This window comes from Geotrypetes seraphini, chromosome 10 (genome assembly GCF_902459505.1).
Source record: "Geotrypetes seraphini chromosome 10, aGeoSer1.1, whole genome shotgun sequence".
Lineage (NCBI taxonomy): Eukaryota > Metazoa > Chordata > Amphibia > Gymnophiona > Dermophiidae > Geotrypetes > Geotrypetes seraphini.
The window spans coordinates 10,049,255-10,073,179 of record NC_047093.1 but is presented as its reverse complement, the minus strand read 5'-3'; the positions used below and the strand labels follow the sequence as shown (position 1 = coordinate 10,073,179).

The 23,925-nt window shown below is 44.5% G+C and overlaps 1 protein-coding gene across 5 annotated transcripts in view; it reads right to left on the bottom strand.

The window, feature by feature from the left end:
• SDK2 (sidekick cell adhesion molecule 2) overlaps positions 1-23,925 on the bottom strand; it is a 635,450-nt gene that overhangs the window by 270,016 nt on the left and 341,509 nt on the right. For all 5 annotated transcript variants that reach the window (XM_033961165.1, XM_033961161.1, XM_033961163.1 and 2 more), the window contains exon 2: positions 7,697-7,856. In XM_033961165.1, the coding sequence (XP_033817056.1) occupies positions 7,697-7,856 (160 nt within the window). The remainder of the gene's footprint in view (positions 1-7,696; positions 7,857-23,925) is intronic.

The following is a 23,925-nucleotide window of genomic DNA, read 5'->3' as shown; positions in this document are numbered from 1 at the left end:
CACCAGCCTCTTTTCCTTCCATTCCCACTCACCCAGAAGGTAGCCTGGATCCAAGTTTAATAGCATCTATATATCACTTATAGCCTAAGTGGCAAGCATTTGCCCCATCTGTCCCAGTGAGCTCACACTCTATCTAATGTACCTGGGGCAACAGGGGGATTAAGTGACTTGCCCAGGGTCACAAGGAGCAGCATGGGTTTGAATCCACAACCCCAGGGTGCTGAGGCTATACCTTTAACCACTGCGCCACTCTAGAAATCATAATGTAGCAAAAGTGAGCCAAGTTTAGGACAATGATGCCATTGTGACATCACTGATGAGGTTGGCTCTTAGGCATTGGTGGAATGTGGCATTATGACATCACAATGACAGCTCAGGCTGATGCCTGGAATGGCCTCCCAGGTGGAGAGGAAAATGGTGATGGAATGCAAAAAAGCGTGGGATAAATCCTACAGCCCAGCTCATTTTGGGGACACGAAAGTATGATCATGTTTCCCCTTTGTTGATAAAGCTCCCAGTTCGCTTTAGGATCCAGTTTAAATGCGCATGCATCATCTTCAAGCTTCTCTATGGAATATTTGAACCTTTTAAGAACATAAGAACATAAGAAGTTGCCTCCGCTGAGGCAGACCATAGGTCCATCCTGCCCAGCGGTCCGCTCCCGCGGCGGCCCATCAGGCCCATTGCCTGAGTAGTGGTCTATATCTATCTATACCCCTCAATCCCTTTTTCTTCTAGGAATCTATCCAAACCTTCTTTGAAACCATTTAAGGTTTTCTTGTCTACAACAGCCTCTGGAAGCGCGTTCCATGTATCCACCACCCTCTGAGTGAAAAAGAACTTCCTAGCGTTTGTTCTAAACCTGTCCCCTTTCAATTTCTCCGAGTGCCCCCTTGTGCTCGTGGTGCCCCATAATTTGAAAAATCTGTCCCTGTCTACTTTTTCTATGCCCTTCAGGATCTTGAAGGTTTCTATCATGTCTCCTCTAAGTCTCTGCTTTTCCAGTGAGAAAAGTCCCAACTGCTTCAACCTGTCGGTATATGGGAGATTTTCCATTCCCTTTATCAGTTTAGTTGCTCTTCTAGCAAGATTCCATCTAGAATCTCAAAGAGTAAGCAAGATTCCGGAACCCCAAATAGCACCAACATTCCATTTGAAATCCCCCAAAGTACATAAGAACATAAGAAGTTGCCTCCGCTGAGGCAGACCATAGGTCCATCCTGCCCAGCGGTCTGCTCCCGCGGCAGCCCATCAGGCCCATCGCCTGAGTAGTGGTCTATACCTATCTATACCCTTCAATCCCTTTTTCTTCTAGGAATCTATCCAAACCTTCTTTGAAACCATTTAATGTTTTCTTGTCTACAAAAGCCTCTGGAAGCGCGTTCCATGTATCCACCACCCTCTGAGTGAAAAAGAACTTCCTAGCGTTTGTTCTAAACCTGTCCCCTTTCAATTTCTCCGAGTGCCCCCTTGTACTTGTGGTGCCCCATAATTTGAAAAATCTGTCCCTGTCTACTTTTTCTATGCCCTTCAGGATCTTGAAGGTTTCTATCATGTCTCCTCTAAGTCTTCGCTTCTCCAGGGAGAAAAGTCCCAACTGCTTCAATCTGGGAGATTTTCCATTCCCTTTATCAGTTTGGTTGCTCTTCTTTGTACTCCCTCAAGTACCGCCATGTCTTTCTTGAGGTCCCTTTATATTGGAACACCCTTAGACTTTGCCATTTGAGAAACACACAAAGGAATTAAATCCGCTGGGAAGCTCAGTCGATCTTTTGTTTTCAAGTTTGTAGCGATCTGGAATGAACTTCCCAACTCCATTAGGCTTTTAGGCCAACTGCAATCATTTCGTAAATTCCTGAAAACTTTGTTGTTCTGGCAATTTTTAAATGGTTTAGCTAAGCCTCAAAGAAATGATAATATTATAGTTACCGTATTTGCCGGCGTATAAGACGACTTTTCAGTACCTTAAAATCCTCCCCAAAGTCGGGGGTCGTCTTATACGCCGGGTACTGTTTACATGCCCTTACTTTTACATTAGAGAGCTGCACGGGGACGCCCCTAGGGTCGCGGGGATCCCATGGGGACGCCCCCTAGGGTCGCGGGGATCCCATGGGGACGCCTCCGAGGGTCGCGGGGCTCCTGCGGGGCTGGATGCTCAGTCTTCTGGATGTACGCGGCTCTTCTTCTCCCTACCTTCTCTGCTTGCAGCACAGAGCCGAACGGAAGTCTTCCCGACGTCAGCGCTGACGTCGGAGGGGAGGGAGGGCTTAAACAAAGCCCTCCCTCCTTCCGACATCAGCGCTGACGTCGGGAAGACTTCCGTTCGGCTCTGTGCTGCAGGCAGGGCAGATAAGGAGAAGGAGAGTAGCCTCGCGGTTCGAGTGGCTACCAAGGGAGAGGGGCGGCCCGCCCCGGTTGCAGCACAGCCGGCCAGGTTCCCTTACTTTTGTGGCACTTCCCCGACCGACCGATAACAGCCCGGGTCCGACAATCCTCCCTGCCCTGTAGCCGCGAATCTAAATTACCTTCTTACAGCAGCTGTAAGAAGGTAATTTAGATTCGCGGTTAAGGGCAGGGAGGTTTGTCGGACCGGGGCTGTTGTCGGTCGGTCGGGGAAGTGCCACAAAAGTAAGGGGACCTGGCCGGCTGTGCTGCACCCGGGGCGGTAGAGAAGGTGTGCGGAAGAAGGGGTAGTCTTATACGGCGAGTATATAACAAAACTCTATATTTTAACTAAAAGTTGGGGGGTCGTCTTATACGCCCAGTCGTCTTATACGCCGGCAAATACGATATTTTTCTTATGCTTTTCTTATGCACTTTAGTTTTTAATTAGTTCTTTCTTCTCTTATGTTTTCTGCTATGTACTCTACTCTTAATTATATGTGAACCGAGTCAAGCTTCACTGGGAGATGACCCGGTATATAAACCAAAGATTACATTAGATTAGATAAAAATAGAGAATCTCTAATTAGAAATTGAAGGTTGCAAATTAAAGAACTAAGGCCGGTATTGGACAGACCAGCACGGTGTGTTCCATATATGGTGATTCGGTATAGGGTGGGCTGGGGTGGGCATCAATGGGAACTCCACTAATATGGAATAGGAGGATGCTCCTGGCCAGTCTTTATGGTAGAAGTCCTGCAAACAACGGGATGGTTCGATAGGCTGGAGTGGGCTTGGACGGCAACTTCAGCATTTGGAACCTAGGACAAGACCAAACTTTACAGTCTACGGCCCAGAAGTATCAATGAATTTATTCAGGTACTCAAGCATTTTTCCCTGCCTGTCCCGTTGGGCTCACACTGTATCTAATGTAGGATTAAGTGACTTGCCCAGGGTCACAAGGAGCAGCATGGGATTTGAACCCTCAGTTATTACATTTGGATACTCAAGCTGTAGTCAAGGACTGCAGGTAGAATCCCTTTCCCAGAACTTCACCTACACCTTCTTCCTGCTGATTTTCTGTCTGAAATGGAAACTGACACCACAGAAGGAAGGGGACCTGAAGGCTGTATAACAGGAATGTGTCAATATAGCAGATGATGACCGATAAAACCAGCATGACCCATGCTCAGAAAACGTGGTTAGACTTCTAAGTGCCACTCTGGGCAAGTTCCCTGCTTCATTTAGGGTTGTAACTGCCATCCCATGTTGATTATCACCCCCTACTTATCTTTTTAGAAGCGCAAAATAGCATTTCAACGTTGTTTTGAGCTGAAGTGCTCAATCATGCTTGGCTTCCATTCCCTTGCCCACGCTAGCCAGGGCGGGGTCCCACAATTCCATTGTTCAGGAAAGAAAGGAGGAGCAAAAGAAAGACCTGCTGTGATAGGTGGAGAGGGAGTTGAGGGAGTCAATCACAGCTAGGGGTGGGTGCGAACAAGAGCCAGCCAGAGTACAAAGCCTTTTGGGGTTGAAAAATACCGCAATCCAGGCATATGACAGGTGGCGAAGAGCCAGAAAGAACACGGATCCCCTCCTCCCATCCAAGTTGTGGGAGGGGGGGGACAAAAAGAGAGGAGAGAGCAAAATAAAAACAAACCTGCACATCAGGTCGGAGGGAAAAGAAGGAAACAGAAAAGGGGAACAGAGCGCGGATGGTGGTGGTGCTGGTGGATGGGAGGCTGGTGCACGGAGAGGGGAAAAAATATGCCAGCCTTGTTACAGCTTCTGGGGAGGTGGTGACCGCACACTGAAGGAGGGGGTGAGGGAAAGGTGTAGAGCCCGGCTGTTTTTTGATCTAGGGTGCACCCACTGACCGCAGGCGCTCAGTGCTCTTTAGCACATTAATAATATTAGCATATTAATGATGTCATAATGCAGTCAATGTTTATTACCATTTGATGAATCGCCTATACAAACTTTCTAAGCGATGAACAGTTTTATAAAAAAACAACAATTTAGAGGACAAACAGCTTTAAAACACAGTCAATGCACTGAAAATGTGCTAAACTGACAGAAATGAAATGACATTTCACAGTTTCTTCTGTCGCTTCAGATGGGAAACAAGAAACGAATGAAGCAATTTACAAGGCCCCTGGTGACGTTTTCAGTTTCTAGCTCTTTTGTTGCCATTTCAAAATGGTGGCGCACCCGCATGCATAAGCCAGGAAGTGAGCGCGTCAGCATCACGAGTATCAACCCCCTCAATCCTAGGTCTCCCCCTCGCTGTCTGGGAGGTCAAGAAACCTTTCTTCCCACCGTCAGCAACAGCCGGGTCAAGGGACCTCACTCTTTCTAAGAGAATCCCTGCTCCCCTCACTCACAGACAGCAGCACTCTGAAGCACACAGCACTGACGATCCTCATTTCCCCACGAATTCCTCTCACTTTATAAAGCAGAATTGAGGAGCAAACAGCACTGACGATCCCATATTTTCCACAAGAATCCCTGCCTTTCTTTATCTGAATAATTTCACTGCCCGTTACTAATATGGGGCTCCTATTAATAGCTGCGTTAGGCTGTTTTATCACCGTCCGCGGCGGTATTACCTCTGATGCTCATAGAATTCCTAGGAGCGTCAGAGATAATACCGCTGTGGTCGGCGATAAAAAAGCCTAACACAGTTTCGTAAAAGGGGGTGATAATGAAAGAGATAAGAGAGACTGAGAAAACCATTTCCCACTGTTGAAATAAATGAGATAGTGACTAGAGAATGGCACGGAGACATAGTTTTCCCAGTCCCCACAGAAACTCAATTTTCCTATCCCATCCCTGTGAGTTTTGTTCCTGTTCCATTCTTGCATGCTTTGTCTTAACCGTGCTAGCCTAGAACATATGATTTTCAAGTGTTTGAGGCTTGTGCAGATGAGGACGGAGCTTAGGCATTGGTGGAATGAGGCATTATGACATCACAATCTCAGCTCTAGAATGTTGCCACTTATGATTTGAAAGCGTTTGAGGCTTGTGCAGATGAGGACGGAGCTCAGGCATTGGTGGAATGAGGCATTATGACATCACAATCTCAGCTCTAGAATGTTGCCACTTATGATTTGAAAGCGTTTGAGGCTTGTGCAGATGAGGACGGAGCTCAGGCATTGGTGGAATGAGGCATTATGACATCACAATCTGAGCTCTAGAATGTTGCTACTTAGGATTTTAAAGCGTTTGAGGCTTGTGCAGATGAGGACGGAGCTTAGGCATTGGTGGAATGAGGCATTATGACATCACAATCTGAGCTCTAGAATGTTGTTACTTAGGATTTTCAAGGGTTTGAGGCTTCTGCAGTTGAGGATGGAGCTTGCAGGAATGGGGTAGGGACAGGAAAAAAATTCACCGGGATTGGGAAAATGAGTTCTCGCAGGGATGGGGAAAAATTTGTCCCCGTGTCATTCTCTAATACTGACAAGAGAAACTTCCCCACAGCTCTCCACATTCTTGTTGCTCAACGGAAGATACTTTGAGTTGTCCACAATGCATTAATCGAATCAGGAGAGTGGATTGACCTCTTTTCTACACCTGCTACGATCTGCTCTCTATTGTTCAGTTACACTCATCTCTTTCCAATCTGATCCACTGACCCTCCTCACACAGGGATGCTCAAGTTTCATGGCAACGCTTAAGTGGCTTAGAAATTGAATTGTGTTTGAAATTCTCTCTGAGTTCCTGGAATATTGTCATGCTTAGTTTGCTTTGAAACAATACACAACTCCCTAAAGTGATTAACTCTCCCCACTCTGTGGATGTTTACAGGGGGCCTCCGCTCCCTAACTCCTTCGTTTGCATACAGATCTAAATTAGGTGATCCATCAGAACCTCTTTGCACATGGGATGCATTTGAAGAAGCCTGAAGTTATACTGCTGTTATACAGATCCATGGTGAGACCTCACCTGGAGTACTGTGTTCAGTTTTGGAGGCCACATTATCAAAAAGATGTGAAGCTTATTTTCGCAAAAGGCAAGTTCGATCACGTCTCCCCACTCCTCTCCAAGCTTCACTGGCTCCCAGAATACTCCAGAGTCCTCTACAAATGTGCCTGCTTAGCCTTCAAGATTCTACATGGCGTCCTTCCTCCCGTTATCCCACTCTTTTGGAATTCCTCAAACCCACTCTCCATTAGATCCTCTCAAAAACTGAAACTATCTTTCCCATCTATAAAAGGTATATCCCGCGCAGGAAAACTTGGAAAATCCCTCCCCTTTAGAACCACAGAACTCTGGAACAACCTCTCATCCCCACTCAGAAATTCTAGCTCCTTCCAATCCTTCCGCAAACACTTGAAAACTTGGCTCTTTTCAAAAATCTAATCACCCCCCGTTCTCTAGTACCCTGTCCTCTCTCTATCTTCTCAGTCCCTCTCCTATATCCATCTTTGTAGTTCCTTTCCTCTCAACCTCTGTAAACCGTGCCGAGCTCTGCGCTTGCGGAGATGGTGCGGTATACAAACCTAAGGTTTAGTTTAGTTTAGTTTAGAATGGAGTCGATTCAGCGAATAACCACTAGGATGGTTTCAGGACTCAAGGATCTCCCATATGAAGAACGTCTGAACAGGCTGCGTTTATATTCTCTCGAAGAGTGCAGAGAAAGGGGGGACATGATAGAAACATTCAAATACGTCACGGGCTGCATTGAGGTGGAGGAAGAAATCTTTTGTCCTATGGGTCCCACGGCGACAAGAGGGCACCCGCTAAAACTCAGGGGGGGAAGATTTCATGGGGACACCAGGAAGTACTTCACCGAAAGGGTAATTGATCGATGGAATGGTCTTCCACGTCAGGTAGTTGAGGCCAGTACCACGCTCGACTTCAAGGGACGATGGGACCGTCTGGTGAGGTCGCTCCAGAGGAATGCTTAAAAGATGGATTCTCGAGGAGAGAGGGTTCTTGTTGGGCCGTTGGCCCTTTTCTGCCGTCATACTCTATGTTTCTATAATATCTCCTTACACAGTCCTGTTCTGTACCAGAGTCCCCCAGTCACATCTTTCTTCCTAAGACTTGGAGCCCCAGACAAAAGTCGAGGAGTTCAGAGATCCAATAAAATTCATTAGACTTTGGAAGAATCTATCACGCAGAATAAGTCATGCACCTTACCAACTTTCTCTGATTTTCTGGAAAAATTAAAACCTCTTTATCTCCCAGTTCCCAAATCCAAAGAACTAATGTTATCAGAAGAGCATTTCTGGAAGGAACATGAGGATGATCCAGCCACGAAGCAACTGATCAATCACGTTAGTGAGGGCTCTTAATCCAAACTCACCTGTACTCCAGTGAGAACTTAGTCAGTTCCTTGTTGTTATGAAGCCACTTGAACTCGAGGGGCCAGCTGCCTTCTGCCATGCAGGTAAGCACCAGACGGTTTCCCTCCAAATGAATCTGTGTTCGGACCGGTTCTGTCTTAAAGTAGGGTGGGACATCATCTGAAAAAAAATAGGCTCATATTAGTTTCATTTAACTTAGAACCTGATTGGCCAAAGTAGTGTCCTTCACTGTAAGGCCTGAAGACCAGTGGCAGCACCCATTGATCTTATGGGAGACTCTCTAATAGAGAATGACACGGGGATAAATTTCTCCCCTGTCCCCACAGGAGCTCAATTTCCCCATTCCCGTAAGCTCTGCCTTAACCGCACAAGCCTCGAACACTTATGATTTTAAAGCGTTTGAGGCTTGTTGCAGATGAGGACGGAGCTTGCAGCGATGGGGCAGGGACAGGAAAATAACTTGCGGGGATGAGAAGGGAAAATGAGTTCCCGCGGGGGAATGGAAAAATTTGTCCCTTGTCGTTCTCTACCCTCTAACTCTCTTTTCCTACTAAACACTCCGCCCGCCCCCACTTTTTCCAGACGTTCCGTTATCCTCCGCAATTACACAGCTCTTTGGGTCAGTTTGGATGTCTAAACTCATGCATTATTCTCAGGAGCCTCTAAGAATAACCTGGGAATTTGAGCAATGCATGGTTCAAACTCATCAAAAGCTACACAGTGCTGGTAGAAAACAGAACCCCTGGTCCAGAAGCATCATTGGCAGTAGGTTTCCAGAGAGGGAAAAGTCAACTTAAGGGGAACCGAGTCGAACAGGAGGAAGGGGAGGAGAATTCACTTTTGTTATACACCTGAACAGCCAGACCAGCCACTTCACTATCTGGTAACGGATCCGACTCTCATGCTGAAGGGTTTCTTTAGCAAAAGTAGTCGCCATATGGAAAATACCTACAGGATTGGGATTCTTTCCCATCTGGTGCTGCTCCTTGGCAATCTTAGTAGCATGAGATAACAATTATTGTAATTAATAAAAGAGAATTTAAACTATGGCCAAAGTTTGCCGATCGTTTATTTCCTTCTGAAGTTAAGAGTTCCTTCTCAATTAACAATCTTTCGGAAAGTGCTGAAAAATTACTTATTTTAAAAATTTCCGACTGATTCCTCTGTTTCAAACTAATGATTAAAGAGGTTAAGGTCTTGCCTAATTCTTTATTCGTTCTGTGAATATTTTGTTAACCGAGTCGAGCCCTGCTGGAGGGATGAATTGGTATATAAAATCAAAGATGATTTCTTCAATGGGACAGGAGTTTTAAGAAAGGGGTTAGGGAATTATTTCGCAAATCCTTTATTGTATTTTACAACATTGGTTGGAAGAAAGTCCACCCTCATTTTGACATTGGAGGGCAGCATTTCAGGCTCTTATGATTCTGGAAGCTAGGGCGACCTCCCCATTTTATAAAATACAGTAAATTTGGGATGACCTGGAAACCTTATATACAGCAATTATCACTCAGAGCAGACAGTTTTGTAATCAGAAAGTGAAGCACTATTTATTAGTAATATTTGGAAATGGGATGGGTGGAGGGGGGAAGGGGGGATGGGAAGGGGAGGTACTTTATCGGGTCTGTATTGTGATGATAATTGATTGTCGATTTCTTTGAATTTCTATATTGACAATGTATTAACTGAGTTGAGATGAGATTCTTTTTATATTTTATTTTTAAAATTCAATAAAAATGATTGAACATTAAAACCAAAGATTGGATTGGCATTATTTAAAAGGTTCACTATTCACAAGACGCCAGACAGATCTCTCAACGTGTGCGCCATCACCAGCACGTCCCAGTGCTCAAATTTCAGATTTCCTACCAGTGCGGGGAGCTGCTCTGCCGCCCTCGGCACTGTTAGAAGACAACCAGCTTTCCATCGCCCTTATCACTCACTATCAGGTATTGCCTCTTCATTTTCAATTCATTTTTCTATTAAATGTTATCTCTGATTTTGTTTTATGTAAACAGGGCCTGTGCGTTTCCTTGAAGGCACAAAGAGGATGATGTTCAGATATCCTTGTCAGAGATGCAGACCCCTAGTCCTTCCAGTCTAGCTCTCTACCATCGAGTGGCTCTGCCTTTATCACCCGGGCTCTGCTTTTTGGCTCAACAGGGAGTTTCTACACGTGGCCAGTGCAGTCCATACCAGCTGCCCTGCTCTCCACTAGCCAGAAACCCTATTTCCTCTTTGCTCTTCCTCTGCAGTATCGACCCCATGACTCTCTGAGAAAAGAAGATTAACGGCCTAGACGGGGGGACCCTGCCCACCTCTCATAATATCTATTTATTTATTCATTAGGATTTGAAGGAATTCACTCAGGGCAGTGGTACCGCAAGAATAAGTCAAACATAAGCAAGAGACAATTACAGCAGTAAAAAATATTCAATGTATGGCATAGTTTGCTGCATTACAATGTCAACACAATGAGGGGCATTTTTGACAGGATGTCTAAGTCCGACTTTGGACATTTCCCACAAGACATACAAAGTTGGGGGCGGAGAAATGTCCTTTTTCTAAACCAGCCAAATTGCTAGATGTCCAAAATGTTGTGTTTTTTTAAATTATCTATTTGGCCACCAGGATGTCCAACCTTAGGGAACCTTAACTTTATTCACCATTTTTGACCACAAAAACATCCAACCTCAAAACGGCCAAATCCAGACCATTTAGACGTGGGAGGGGCCAGCACTGTCATGGACTAGCCACACAGACATGCCAAGAGCATTGGGGCACCTTAGAGCAGTGGTTCCCAACCCTGTCCTGGAGGACCCCCAGCCCAATCGGGTTTTCAGGCTAGCCCTAATGAATATGCATAACAGAGATTTGCATATAATGGAAGTGACAGGCATGCAAATCTGCTCCATGCATATTCATTGGGGTTAGCCTGAAAACCCGATTGGCCCTGGGGTCCTCCAGGACAGGGTTGGGAACCACTGCCTTAGAGGGCTTTGATGTGAACTTCACATAAAGGGTGCCAGATCTACATCTCACTATAGCCCCCCCCTTACAATTTATGACGAGTCCTCCAAAACCTACTAGACCCCTGTCTACCACCCCTTACCAGCCCTTATGGCTGCAGATAGCACCTCTAAGGCACTAGAGTAGAGTTTTGGTGGTTAGAGAGGCTTATGGGCCTGGCTCCTCCTCTCTATGGTTCATTAGCCCAGTATAGTTCTACTAGGTTTCCTCATACTAGGTGTTGGTGTTCTAGAGACAGATATATACTGTTTCATTCAGATCTTTGTGGGGTGGGAGGGGGTTAGTGACCACTGGGGGAGTATGGGGGTCATTAATTAAGCCCTCCAGTGGTCATCTGGTCAGTTTGAGCTCCTTTTTGGAACTTAGATGTGTTTAAAACAGGTCTAGCTCCGGACCTCTAAGTTTCGTCCAGGACGTCTTGGAAAGCATAGCTGGTTTTAAGAAAGGTTTGGACAAATCCTGGAGGAAAAGTCCATAGTCTGTTATTAAGACATGGGGGAAGCCACTGCTTGCCCTGGATCAGTAGCATGGAATGTTGCAACTCTTTGGGATTCTAGAATCTTGTTACTCTCTGGGATTCCGGAATCTTGCTATTCTTTGAGATTCTGTATGGAATGTTGCAACTCTTTGGGATTCTAGAATCTTGTTACTCTCTGGGATTCCGGAATCTTGCTATTCTTTGAGATTCTGTATGGAATGTTGCAACTCTTTGGGATTCTAGAATCTTGTTAATCTCTGGGATTCCGGAATCTTGCTATTCTTTGACATTCTGTATGGAGTGTTTTGCTACTCTTTGGGATTCTAGAATCTTGTTACTCTCTGGGATTCCGGAATCTTGCTATTCTTTGACATTCTGTATGGAATGTTGCAACTCTTTGGGATTCTAGAATCTTGTTACTCTCTGGGATTCCGGAATCTTGCTGTTCTTTGAGATTCTGTATGGAATGTTGCTACTCCTTGGATTTTGGCCAGGTACTAGTGACCTGGATTGGCCACCGTGAGAATGGGCTACTGGGCTTGATGGACCATTGGTCTGACCCAATAAGGCTATTCTTATGTTCTTATTTATCACAGCAAAACATCCAAATGTTAAGCATGTCCTAAGCCTGCTCAAAGCCCACCCATAATATGCCTCTAACACCGTGTGTCTCATGAATGTTGGACGCACAGTTGGTAAAAAAACCTAGCAAGACATCTAGAAAGTCGTTTTCAAAAATCAGCACTTGGACGTCCAAATACAGGTTTATGCTATCTTTTGGGGTACACCGATGTTTGAGCGCAAGACAAAAGCGCTCCGACAAAGCCACACTGACAATTGCGCACAGGGACGAATGCGTGCCGACGCCTGAAGCCATTACCGTTCCCATTAGCGCTGTGAGGGGGAGTTGGGGGGGAACCCCCAGTACACTGAGAAATACTCGTGCTCACATTGGAGAGGATGTGGGGGGCTCCCCCATACCGCCTGTCAGAGCGGAAGAGCAGGTGTTCAGGAAAAGAGTGGGACTTTTGGTGTATTGGGGGGTTCCCCCCCACACACCCCCCATCAACATGAGCACGAGTATTTCTCAGTATAGTGGGGAGGTTCCCCCCTCACAGCGTTAACGAGAATGGTAAGAACAGCTTCAGGCAGCAGTGCGCATTTGTCCCCGCGTGCAATTGTCAGTGCAGCTTTGTCGGCTCACCAATGTCTGGCACACTTTTGACGGGTCACCCTCCTTTGGACATCTTTTTGAAATGAGCCCCAATGTCAACTTTGCTGGGACTAAAGATGCCACTTGGGATAAATGTGATGGTGAGTCATTTTACGCAGATCTGCAATGGAACTGGGTAGCCGCAAACTCTTTACGGTGTCGAAAAATATAATCCCCCCCTTTCCTCCTCAAAGAATATACAATGCCTGTATGATAAATAGGCGTAGCGTGTTTCAGTACAGGTTTTTATCAGCACTCTGAGGACTCTGGATCTGCTTTTCCTGCAGGGTAAAGAGAAATTCAGCTTCCATTTGAAGCCTTTCATTTGAATCCACCTTATAAAATCAACAGCATTAGCAAAGGTGAGGGTCACTGCTCGAATGCAATCTGGCTACTAAAAATATTTTCTCTCAAAGAAAATTCCAGCGGCAATAGATTTGTGCCTGCCAGAATACATTTGCACATTTCTTTAAAAAAAAAAAAAAAAAATTCAAACACTTCCGTGCATCGCTATCAAATGCGAGAGATGTGCTGAATTTTGATTTTTGTGATTTGTTTGCTTCAGCGAAGAATCTAAGCTGCTGTTACTATACACAGGCAAAGATGTCAACTTCTCTGGCACCTGCTGAGTGATGGCGAAAGTTCTGCCTTCATGTCCTTTCCCTGTCTTGAAGGCATTAACCTCTTCCTATCGTGAGTACGGTATTGGGGTTTAAGAAAGAATTGGACAATTTCCTGTTGGAAAGGGGGATAGAAGGGTATAAATAGAGGATCACTGCACAGGTCCTGGACCTGTTGGGCCGCCGCGTGAGCGGGCTGCTGGGCACGATGGACCCCAGGTCTGACCCAGCGGAGGCATTGCTTATGTTCTTATGTGTGCCCCGGATGACGGGACATTCCAAAAATGACATAGACAGTGGATAATCAGTCTGTATGGACTAATAAAGAGCCAGGAGCACAAAATATTTGAATTTACAGACGTATGACTTATTTACATTCTGTTTACAATAGCCGTAAATGATAACGGTGAATAATACAAAACTTTGCTAAAATAATTACGACTGGAACCAGCGTAACGTAAAATTTATTAAGATGGGAAAGGGTTAAAAGAAAATGTAGCCAGTGGCAGGCCAGGGTAGAACCTTTAGCAATGTAGGGCTGGTCCGACCCAGTCAACAGAACCACCTTAGCTTAGTTGGCAAAGAAAGCTCAAGGCGACGAGAAAGAGGAGATGAGAGCAGTGATGACGAGTCGGTAGAAAACCACTGAAGGTAAGCGATGGCTCCTTAAGACTGGGAAAATCACTTCATCATCCATTGTCCCAGGTACACACTAACCCCCTCTTTTACAAGCTACTATGTTTGTAACCACAAGAAGACGGTATATCAAATTGCATTCCTTTCCATAAGGGCAAAACTGGTTTCTTTTAGATATATTTACAAATAAAAACGATTTTTTAAAAATGGAGTCACAGAACATCAGATCAAAAAACATAAGACATTCCCATTGCAGTCGATAAAAAGCTCAATGCAAGACAACCTGACATATTGATAAAGGAGAAAAAACTTGAGAATGGTATTGTAGAACTGTCAGTGCCGACTTCGCACAATGGGGAGAGAGAAAAAATCCTTCAGTACCAAGAAATGCACGACTCCCCCCCGCCCCCTCCCCCCCCCCCGATGCAGTGGAAGCGAAAAAGAGATTCCCTGTCGGGGTAATTAACTGTGTGTCCAAGTTTCAAGTTTAATTCTTGATATAGCGCTCATCAGATAATTAAAAAGACAATTGCAGGAAGCACAATAATCAAGAGAGAGGGAATGAGGGAAAAAAATACAATATGTAAAAAGAAAAAAGAAAGTAGGGATAGAGGGGAGACACAAATGGGAGGGGGGGAAATATTTATATGTGGGCTTTTGTTAAAGAAGTGTGGGCGTCTGAAGATGGAAGAATGAACTCTTGGAGTGGCGACTTGATGGAGGAGATAAGTGCTGCAGTTTAGAGAATGACACGGGGACAAATTTTTCTCTGTCTCCACGGGAACTCATTTTCCCGTCCCCACAAGTTCTTTTCTTGTCCCCGCCCCATTCCTGCAAGCTCCGTTCTCACCTGCATAAGCCTCAAACGCTTTAAAGTCATAAGTAGCAACATTCCAGAGCTCAGATTGTGATGTCATAATGCCTCATTCCACCAATGCCTAAGCTCCGTCCTCATTTGCACAAGCCTCAAACGCTAAAAATCCTAAGTAGCAACATTCTACAGCTCAGATTATGATGTCATAATGTCTCATTCTACCAATGCCTAAGCTCCATCCTCATTTGCACAAGCCTCAAACACTAAAAATCCTAAGTAGCAACATTCTACAGCTCAGATTATGATGTCATAATGTCTCATTCTACCAATGCCTAAGCTCCATCTTCATTTGCACAAGCCTCAAACGCTTTAAAATCATAAGTGGCAACATTCTAGAGCTCAGATTGTGATGTCATAATGCCTCATTCCACCAATGCCTAAGCTCCATCCTCATTTGCACAAGCCTCAAACACTAAAAATCCTAAGTAGCAACATTCTACAGCTCAGATTATGATGTCATAATGTCTCATTCTACCAATGCCTAAGCTCCATCCTCATTTGCACAAGCCTCAAACACTAAAAATCCTAAGTAGCAACATTCTACAGCTCAGATTATGATGTCATAATGTCTCATTCTACCAATGCCTAAGCTCCATCTTCATTTGCACAAGCCTCAAACGCTTTAAAATCATAAGTGGCAACATTCTAGAGCTCAGATTGTGATGTCATAATGCCTCATTCCACCAATGCCTAAGCTCCGTCCTCATCTGCACAAGCCTCAAACACTAAAAATCCTAAGTAGTAACATTCTAGAGCTCAGATTGTGATGTCATAATGCCTCATTCCACCAATGCCTAAGCTCCGACCTCATCCACACAAGCCTCAAACGCTTTAAAATCATAAGTCTCCGAGGCTTATGCAGTTAAGGCAGAGCTTACAGGAATGGGGCAGGGACAGGGATAGCGACAAAACTCATGGGGGATGGGATGGGGAAATTGAGTTCCTGCGGGGACAGGGAAAAATTTGTCCCTGTGTCATTCTCTACTGCAGTTTCTTAAATTTATGTTGTGAGTATGGCACGTTTCTGTGGCTGGAAGCTAAATTTAAGTGTTGTTGTTTTTTTCTGATGAATGATGCTGTATTTGGCCCCTGCCTTTGAGCTGCTGAATTAACAGGAGGGAGCCGATGTGTTTGATGCCTTTTTTTCTCCACTTTTTGAGGAGTTAATGGCTCCAGCCCCAGAAGGGCTTTTATTGTCACATTGCATATATAGTAGTGGTTGTAATTTATAAAACAGGTCTGCCGACTAGCTAGTGCTCCGGGGTGAGCTGAGCCAATCAGAATTCAGCTTGTCCGTGGTGCTTCGCAGAGTATGTGAGCATACGCCAGTGCACCGCTCCACATCTATGAAATCCCCTCCATATTTCTCTTTGATCTGAGCAATCTTGAAGATATTTAGGGCTCTGTACTTGGAGGCTCCCATTACATTAGCATTCTCAGGTCTTCTGGCGTTCACTCTCTACCGTTCTTCATTCACAGTCCATTCACTCGTCATTTCTCGCCTAGACTATTGTAACGCCCTATACAAAGGAATAACTAAAAAAGAAATCAGAAGGTTACAAATAGTGCAGAACACCGGGATTAAAATAATTTTCCATGCAAAAAAGTATGATCACGTTTCTCCACTAATGATTAAAGCTCATTGGCTACCAGTGGAGTGTAGAATCGCTTTTAAAAACCTTCTATTGATAGTCAAAACCCGTTCCAGAATTCATTAACTGGCTCCTTATTCCCCTCACAGATCTCTGCGCTCCATCTCACAGAACATGCTCACCGTTCCTTCTCTGAGGCACATTAATGCCATGCGGACCAATATCTTCTCAGTAACTGCCCCATCCCCCTGGAATTCCCTGCCTAATTATCTATGAGAAGAGATGCCTCCAAATAATTTTAAGTCCAAATTAAAATCTTGCCTCTTTGGTGATGCTTTTGGACTTTAATGGTCCTTCTAAGGCAGTGGTCTCAAACTCGCGGCCCGCCAGGTCCTAATTTGAGGCCCTCGGTAAGTTTATTATAATCACAAAAGTAAAATAAAAGTTTCTTGATCCTATGTCTCTTTAGCTATAAATGACAATATTATTATTAAGACTTAGCCAAAAGGAAAGATTTATAAACTATAAAGAGTTTTATCTCCTGCAAAATTGTCATTTCTTTAATAAGACATTAACTCTTTTTTTCTGAGGCCCTCCAAGTACCTACAAATCCAAAATGTGGCCCTGCAAAGGGTTTGAGTTGGAGACCACTGTTCTAAAGACTACCTCAGTGGTTCCCAAACCTGTCCTGGGGGACCCCCAGCCAGTCAGGTTTTCAAGATATCCCTAATGAATATGCATGAGAGAGATTTGCATACCTGTCACTTCCATTATATGCAAATCTCTCTCATGCATATTCATTAGGGATATCTTGAAAACCTGAGTGACTGGGGGTCCCCCAGGACAGGTTTGGGAACCACTGGACTACATCAACCAATAAAACCATACCTGTACCTTCCTCCCCCCTCCTTATTGTTTTCTCCTTTTACATCCTTTCCTTTCAAGATTGCAATTCTTCCCTTTTGTCCCAGTTCGTCTCAAGTAATAAGTTTGATTGTTTTTATTTATTAATCAATGTATTGTCCGATTTTATTAATACTATGTAACCGCTTTTATTATTACTGCACACTGCCTTGAAGTTTGATTAGACTGTCTATAAAATTTTTAATAAACTTGGAAACTCGTCTTCCTACTTTATTGCCCCCTTCTTTTCCAGTCCCTCTATCGCTTTGGCCTCCTTCTCCTTCCTTGTTTTTGTATTTTACTAGGCTTTCCTGTTATTATATGGCGTTCATTCCTTTCTTTTAAATTAATTTATACTGGTTGTAAACCATTTTGATTTTATTTGAAAGGCGGTACATCAAGAGATTAATAAACGTAAACACACAGGGCCAGATTCAGTAAACAGCACTCAAATTTAGGTGTTGGGAAAAATTCAGGCTAAGCACCATTCTTTAAAGGGCATTTCGGACTGAGCAGCCTATACAAAATAGTGCTTAGCATGGATTCTCGTGTCCACGTTTGGATGCAAGAACTTGCATCTGTTTAAACCTGGTGTAAATCATCGTGCGAGTTGAACATGCTACCCTGGTATTCTATTCATTCATTCATTCATTCATTCACCCCCTCCTTTACAAAGCCGTTTTACCGTGGTAACAGCTCGCATGCTCATAGGAATTCTATGAGCGTCGGAGCCTTTACCGCGGCGGCCGGCGCTAAAAATGCTAGCGCGGCTTTGTAAAGGAGGGGGGTCCATTTTTTGTACTTTTTCCAAGTTTATTAAAATCTTACTATCCCACACAATTGACAGTCCGGTGTGACTTAAAATCTAAAATTCGGTAATACAATAAGGTGCGGTAATGGACGCATTAGCAGTTAGCGAGCGCTTAATCGGCTACCGCCCCTTGATTTAAGGACCCCCATAGTAAATGACAGCAGATAAAGACCCAAATGGGCCATCCAATCTGCCCAAACATACACTCGCCATAATTTAGGGCTCCTTTTACGAAGCCGTGTTAGCGGCTTTATTGCACGTGACTTTTTATCACGCGCTAACCCCCACGCTAGCCGAAAAACTACCGCCTGCTCAAGAGGCATTAAACCGCTAACGCGGCTTTGTAAAAGGAGCCCTTAATGATTTAATATAAATTGTAAATGACGGCAGATAAAGACAAATCACCTATACATGAATTTAAGGATAAAAGGTTGAACTACAATTTTTATAATAAAAAAAAAAGGGAGGTAAATACAATTTGGTAATCTTGTGTTTCGCAGATCATCTCCAGAGCAGGTAAACCCACATACAATCCTGCATATTAACAAAATTTTCCATTATAATTTATAAGCATCTTCAAATAGAAATGATTTAAAATCAACCTTAAATTTTTCAAGAGAACTCAATAATCTAAGCGATAATGGTAAAGAGTTTCAAAGTTTGGGACCAATTACTGAAAAGATGGCCGCTCTAACTATTTTATGCTATGTTGGAACTGTTGTGTGATCTTAATGGACTCAATAAATGCATAAGATATAAGGGTTCTCCTGTATTTAATGCTTTATAGACTAATAACAGGGAACTCAGAACAGTTTACACTGTGCCGATATTTGGGGAATATCCCTAACCTACTCATGCTCCTCCCATGGCCACGCCCCTTTCAAGTCACATACTAGACCAGTGTTCTTCAGCCTTTTGACACCTATGGACAGGCTGAAATAAAATAATTATTTTGTGGACCAGCACCGGTCCGCGGACTGGCAATTGAAGAACACTGGGCTAAGTCGTGCCCATCTCCACCCAATCTCTGCCCCAGACCTTGCCACATAATAGAACTAGTTGTAGCACCATTTTTTCCATCCATTTTTCATATATACACACATACAATATAATCGTATTAACAACACATAATGGTTAACCACAAAATTAAAATATACAAAGCACACTGTATGCTTTTCAACATTCATTCCTACCAGAAAACAGATAACCCCATGCGAATGCAGGACCAAAAACTAAAAGTACTAATATTCACAATCAAACCCTAAGATGCAAGACTCTGCCAGCAGTACAACCCCAGAGGAAAAGAAACAAATGCATTTCTTCCTGAACAGACAGCATTTCCCCTACCGTTGTTGTCTCTCTCCCTCCATGTGCCTTGCCTTCTGGCCTGCCCCCTGGTGTTAGCTTCAGGCCGGTCCATGGTGCCAGGGTCTTTGGGCCAGCTCCCTGAGTGCTGCATTGCACAAAACTGTGGGAAGCGGCTCCTTGCCTGCGTCCCGCACCTCATCTGGAAGCCTTCCCTCTGACTTTGCGACGTCAGAGAGAAGGCTTCCGGGTCAGGTGCAAGCTGCGGGTAGGAGCTTTTTCCCATGGCTTTGTGCACTGCAGCACTCAGGGAACTGGCCCAAAGACGCTGCATTGATCGCACTGAGGACCGGCGGCTACAGAACAATCTCTTGGGCCCGATGGAGGTGAGAAAATTTCTGTGGACCGGCAGTTGAAGAACAGCACACAGGCAGGTCCGTGCCCAAGTCCTAACCAATAATAGATTCTTAACACCTTGCTAACTAATCAGTTTGCATGTAGATCAGGGCTCCATCCCCAAATTTGAGTGACCTCCGTAGAATTTGGGAAACAAAGCCTCACGTGATTTAAGCCTGAAACCTTTGAAAAGTCCTACTAATGTTCAGGTGAGCAAATGTTCCCGTCTTATCATGGGAGCTGTCCAGACTCTGGTGCTGAAAGAGCACATCAGGTTGTTTTTTTTTAAAAAATACTTAGCATAGAGATAACAGTGGAGCCTGTCTCCAGTAGGAAGATCCTGGCTTCTCTGACTGAAGCCTTAGAATTATGGATGAAGACTTGTTTTACTTGCTCTGTATGAAGATTTTCTTTTTGGTTAGCTAGCCTCAAGAAAGTGTTTAAGCAGCTGGCTAGCTCTATAGTGCTTGTCAGCCCTTCTTTTCCAATGAACCCTAACTAAGGCCCAGATTTTCTAATATTACATTACATTAGAGATTTCTATTCCGCCATTACCTTGTGGTTCAAGGCGAATTACAAAAGAGATAAAAAAACGGAGGGTTACAATGGAAGAACATTTGTCCTTTCTAGACAGGTAAAGAGTAGGTTATGTAGTTTCTGTGTGGTGGGAAGAGGGAGGGGGGGAAGGATGGTATGTTTATTGTTAGGGCAGTTTCAGTAGTAAAATCCATTGGGTCGCTGTAGTGCCGGAAAATTGATCGATTTCAAAACAGCGATCAATGTTCAATGCAAATGAGTTTCATGGAGATCTGCTATAATCCCATCTGATCAATCATTAACAAGTTATATGGATGTAGAAAGTCTCCTTTGCTAATGAGGGATTATCAATGCATGTTCGAGGTTTTTGGATATAATCCCCCTTTGTTTGTAAAAGAAGATTATTCCCTGACACACAATTTATGACCGACTTGGCTGTTTGGGGCAGGAAGACTTTTTTTTTAATGGGCCTAGGCCTCTGATTGGCCCAGGTGCTTAAGGCACCTCCCATAGGAGGGGCCTTGGGTATCTGAACTAATCAGAGTCTTAGGCCCCTCTCAGTGCATCCCAGGATGCACCAGGAAGGGTAAGGCCCATCATTTTGAAAAACGTGGGTCTGCCAGAAGGAGGGAATGGGCATCCCTCCTGCTGTCTTCTGGGGTACTGGGGGGGGGGAGGTCTGGGTGGCCGCTGAGGTAGAGGGAGTGGTCATCCCCTCCTGCTGTTCTACATGGGGGTTGGGGGGGTCCAGTGAGTCCGGAGTTCTGGCAGGTGGCTGAGGCAAGAGGGGCACACATAAAATGCGCCTTTAACACACATGTATATGGCCCTCCTCCTTATCAGTACCAGACCTGTCAGTAATTTTGGGTTGTTAGAAGTCATCGCTACATTTTGCGCCTCACAAAGCAATGTTGGGGCATTGGTCGGAGCGCTTGCTTTGATATTAATGACCTCATTATACCACATTTGCTTAACAGAGTCAGAGGCTGCAATGAACCCTGGGAAAAGCCCGCGTGGGCCATTATGTGCGTCAGTCGGTAAGTTACTTCGATGCTAAACTGGTTTAGCATCGATTTGTTGCAGGCTCGGTAAATGTCGAACATCCGGACCAATGACCGAATTTGAAATGGCTTTTAGACACTCAGCTGGTTCCCGTGTTTCTGGGATGCCAGTAAATCTGCGTAGCGTGCTAATCTTTATTAGTACCCTGTGCAGAATCTTGCTGGTACATGTGAAAAACAAAACCCCCTCATGTACTACACCAAGTCCTGGAACTGCCAGCAGCCTACGGGATCAATACGTTCATTTCTCAAGTGGAAAGGAGATTGTGCCTTAAAGCACTGACGGAAGCTCTCGGAAGTGTACACAGCAACACATACAGATAAGTGATCCACGGCTAGCCAGAGAGGGCACAGAGGTTGAAGCTGACCTTCCTCGTGCAAACAGGAACAATAACAATCAAAGGGAGAAAAACTCTATGGGAGCCAGTGGTAATTAGTATTTTGATGGCTGCCACTGGCGCTGAACTGGGACATTCAATGTTAGGCCTTGTTTGGATATTGGAATTGAATTTCTGGGTTTGCAGAGCTGGTTAACACAGAAGGTTAAATGTGATATTCAGAACTTAACTTAACAAAGGTCTGGTTAACGATTGTCCCGTGGCAAATGCACCGAAGCTCGGTCAATTCCTACGGACTTTGGTTCATTTGCCATTTCTATCGTGGCTTTGTGAAAGAGGCCCTAAGATAGGACTTATTTTTATGCAGTTAAGCTGACCCGATAAATATTCACTATTGGTACATTAATCAGCCAAAGAGGAGAGTGTGGCATAGTGGTTAAAGCTACAACCTCAGCACCAGAGCTGGTATTGTGATGTCATAATGCCACATTCCACCAATGCCTAAGAGCCAACCTCATCAATGATGTCACAATGGCTGGACTGTCCTACACTTGGCTCACTTTCATTACATTATGATTTATAGAGTGGGGCAGTGGTTAAAAGCTACAGCCTCAGCATCCTGAGGTTGTGGGTTCAAGCCCTGTGCTGCTCCCCGTGACCCTGGGCAAATCACTTAATCCTCCACTGCCCCAGGTACATTAGATGGATTGGGAGCCCATCAAGATAGACAGGGAAAACTCTTGAACTATCTGTATGTACAACTATTTTGAGGGTGGTTGTAAAAATACAGAAAGGCAGTATACAAATCCCTCCCCCCCACTGCCTTTGTCCCAACACCCCCAAAATAGCTTGTTTTGAGTTTGGCGCTAACTGGTTATTTTTAGCATCACTTACTGGTTAAGTACTGCTGAAAATTAGTGGTTAGTTCCGAAACAAGCAATGGAACCAGCCAGGGGCCACTTCTGGCCAGTTAAATCACGCTGAACATCAATCAATCCCCAAGAATTTTTCTGGGCAAAAAATACAATTAGGAGAAATCTCTTTAGGAATCAGTGGATTTATTGCTTTTTATCCACCACAAACAGTCAACTCTCCTGTGTGTGGACATATGGGTTTGTTATTTTTTTCCTGTTGAAACACCAATTAAATGATCACACCAGCAAGCAGTTCATTACTTAGCATGCTGCAAATTATGTTTTCACTCACTCCGCATAAAGTTCAGTGCAGTGCGCCACGAAGCTGTTTTTATACAGCAACAGCCAAAATAAGGCTTTTTCCTGAAAAACAAAGAATTCTTTGCGGGGCAAAAGCAAAAGATGGAAAATGCATTCATTTATCCAGGCTTTTCCATAGGAGAAACTGAAGCAGTTTAAGATTTGGAGAGAAGTCTGGATGGATTGGTACTGCTAAAACTCCTCCCCACTGCCTGCCGGGAGAGGAGACTTTTGCAGCCATCAAGTCTCACCGAGTTTCGGTGAGACCCTGAGGGATTCCAGCCCACGCCGCCGGAGACCGAGGACAACCATCGGACCTGCCTGCAGGTCTAGAGAGCCCGCTCCGACTTCTCCCCACTGCCTGCCGGGAGAGGAGACTAACTTTTTTCTTTTTTTTTTTTTAGTCCCCCTAGTTTCTACTCTAGATCCCTGACCCAAGCCTCTCACCCCCACTCAACAAAATGGTACCCTCCACTACCAAACTCCTATGCATCATGTTACTGCTTTCCCTACTCTCAACAAACTGGAAAACAGCAGGCTACCACTTTTCAACAATCCCAATAGTGACAACAACACACAGACAGACACATCCACACAAGAAACTTCAGATAGGAAACCTGATAGAATGCACAACAACCACAAAAGAAAGCATCCCAACCACATGGGGACGAAAACCACCCCACAACACAAAGAAGTCAGGTCACAAACTCTCCCATACTTCCAAGAACCTCCTTCACCCACAGCTTATTCCCAACATCCACAAGAATCAAATCACAATCCCCTGTGCGTATATGAACATAAGATCAATCAGCCCAAAGGCAGACCTATTAAAAGACTGGATAGTTAAAGAACAGTTAGGCTGCCTTTTCCTAACCGAAACCTGGCTATCCTCCGACTCGGACCCTAGCATTACAGAATTCTGCCCTAAGGGATACAAACTCGAATTAGTCTGCCGAGAAAAAAAGCGAGGGGGCGGTCTGGCTATCCTAGTGAAAAACAACCTTACCATTACAGTCCTAGACAAACACTCCACCCCCCAATCAGACCTGCTTGCCTGTCAACTCTCCAGTAACTCACTCAAAGATACCCTAACTTGCATCCTCTGCTACATCGTTCCAGGAAAATGGATTACCACAAAACATGATCTTGAAGATTTCATCTTCCGGAACTCATTAACCTCAACACACAACCTGCTTCTTGGCGACATAAATCTCCACCTA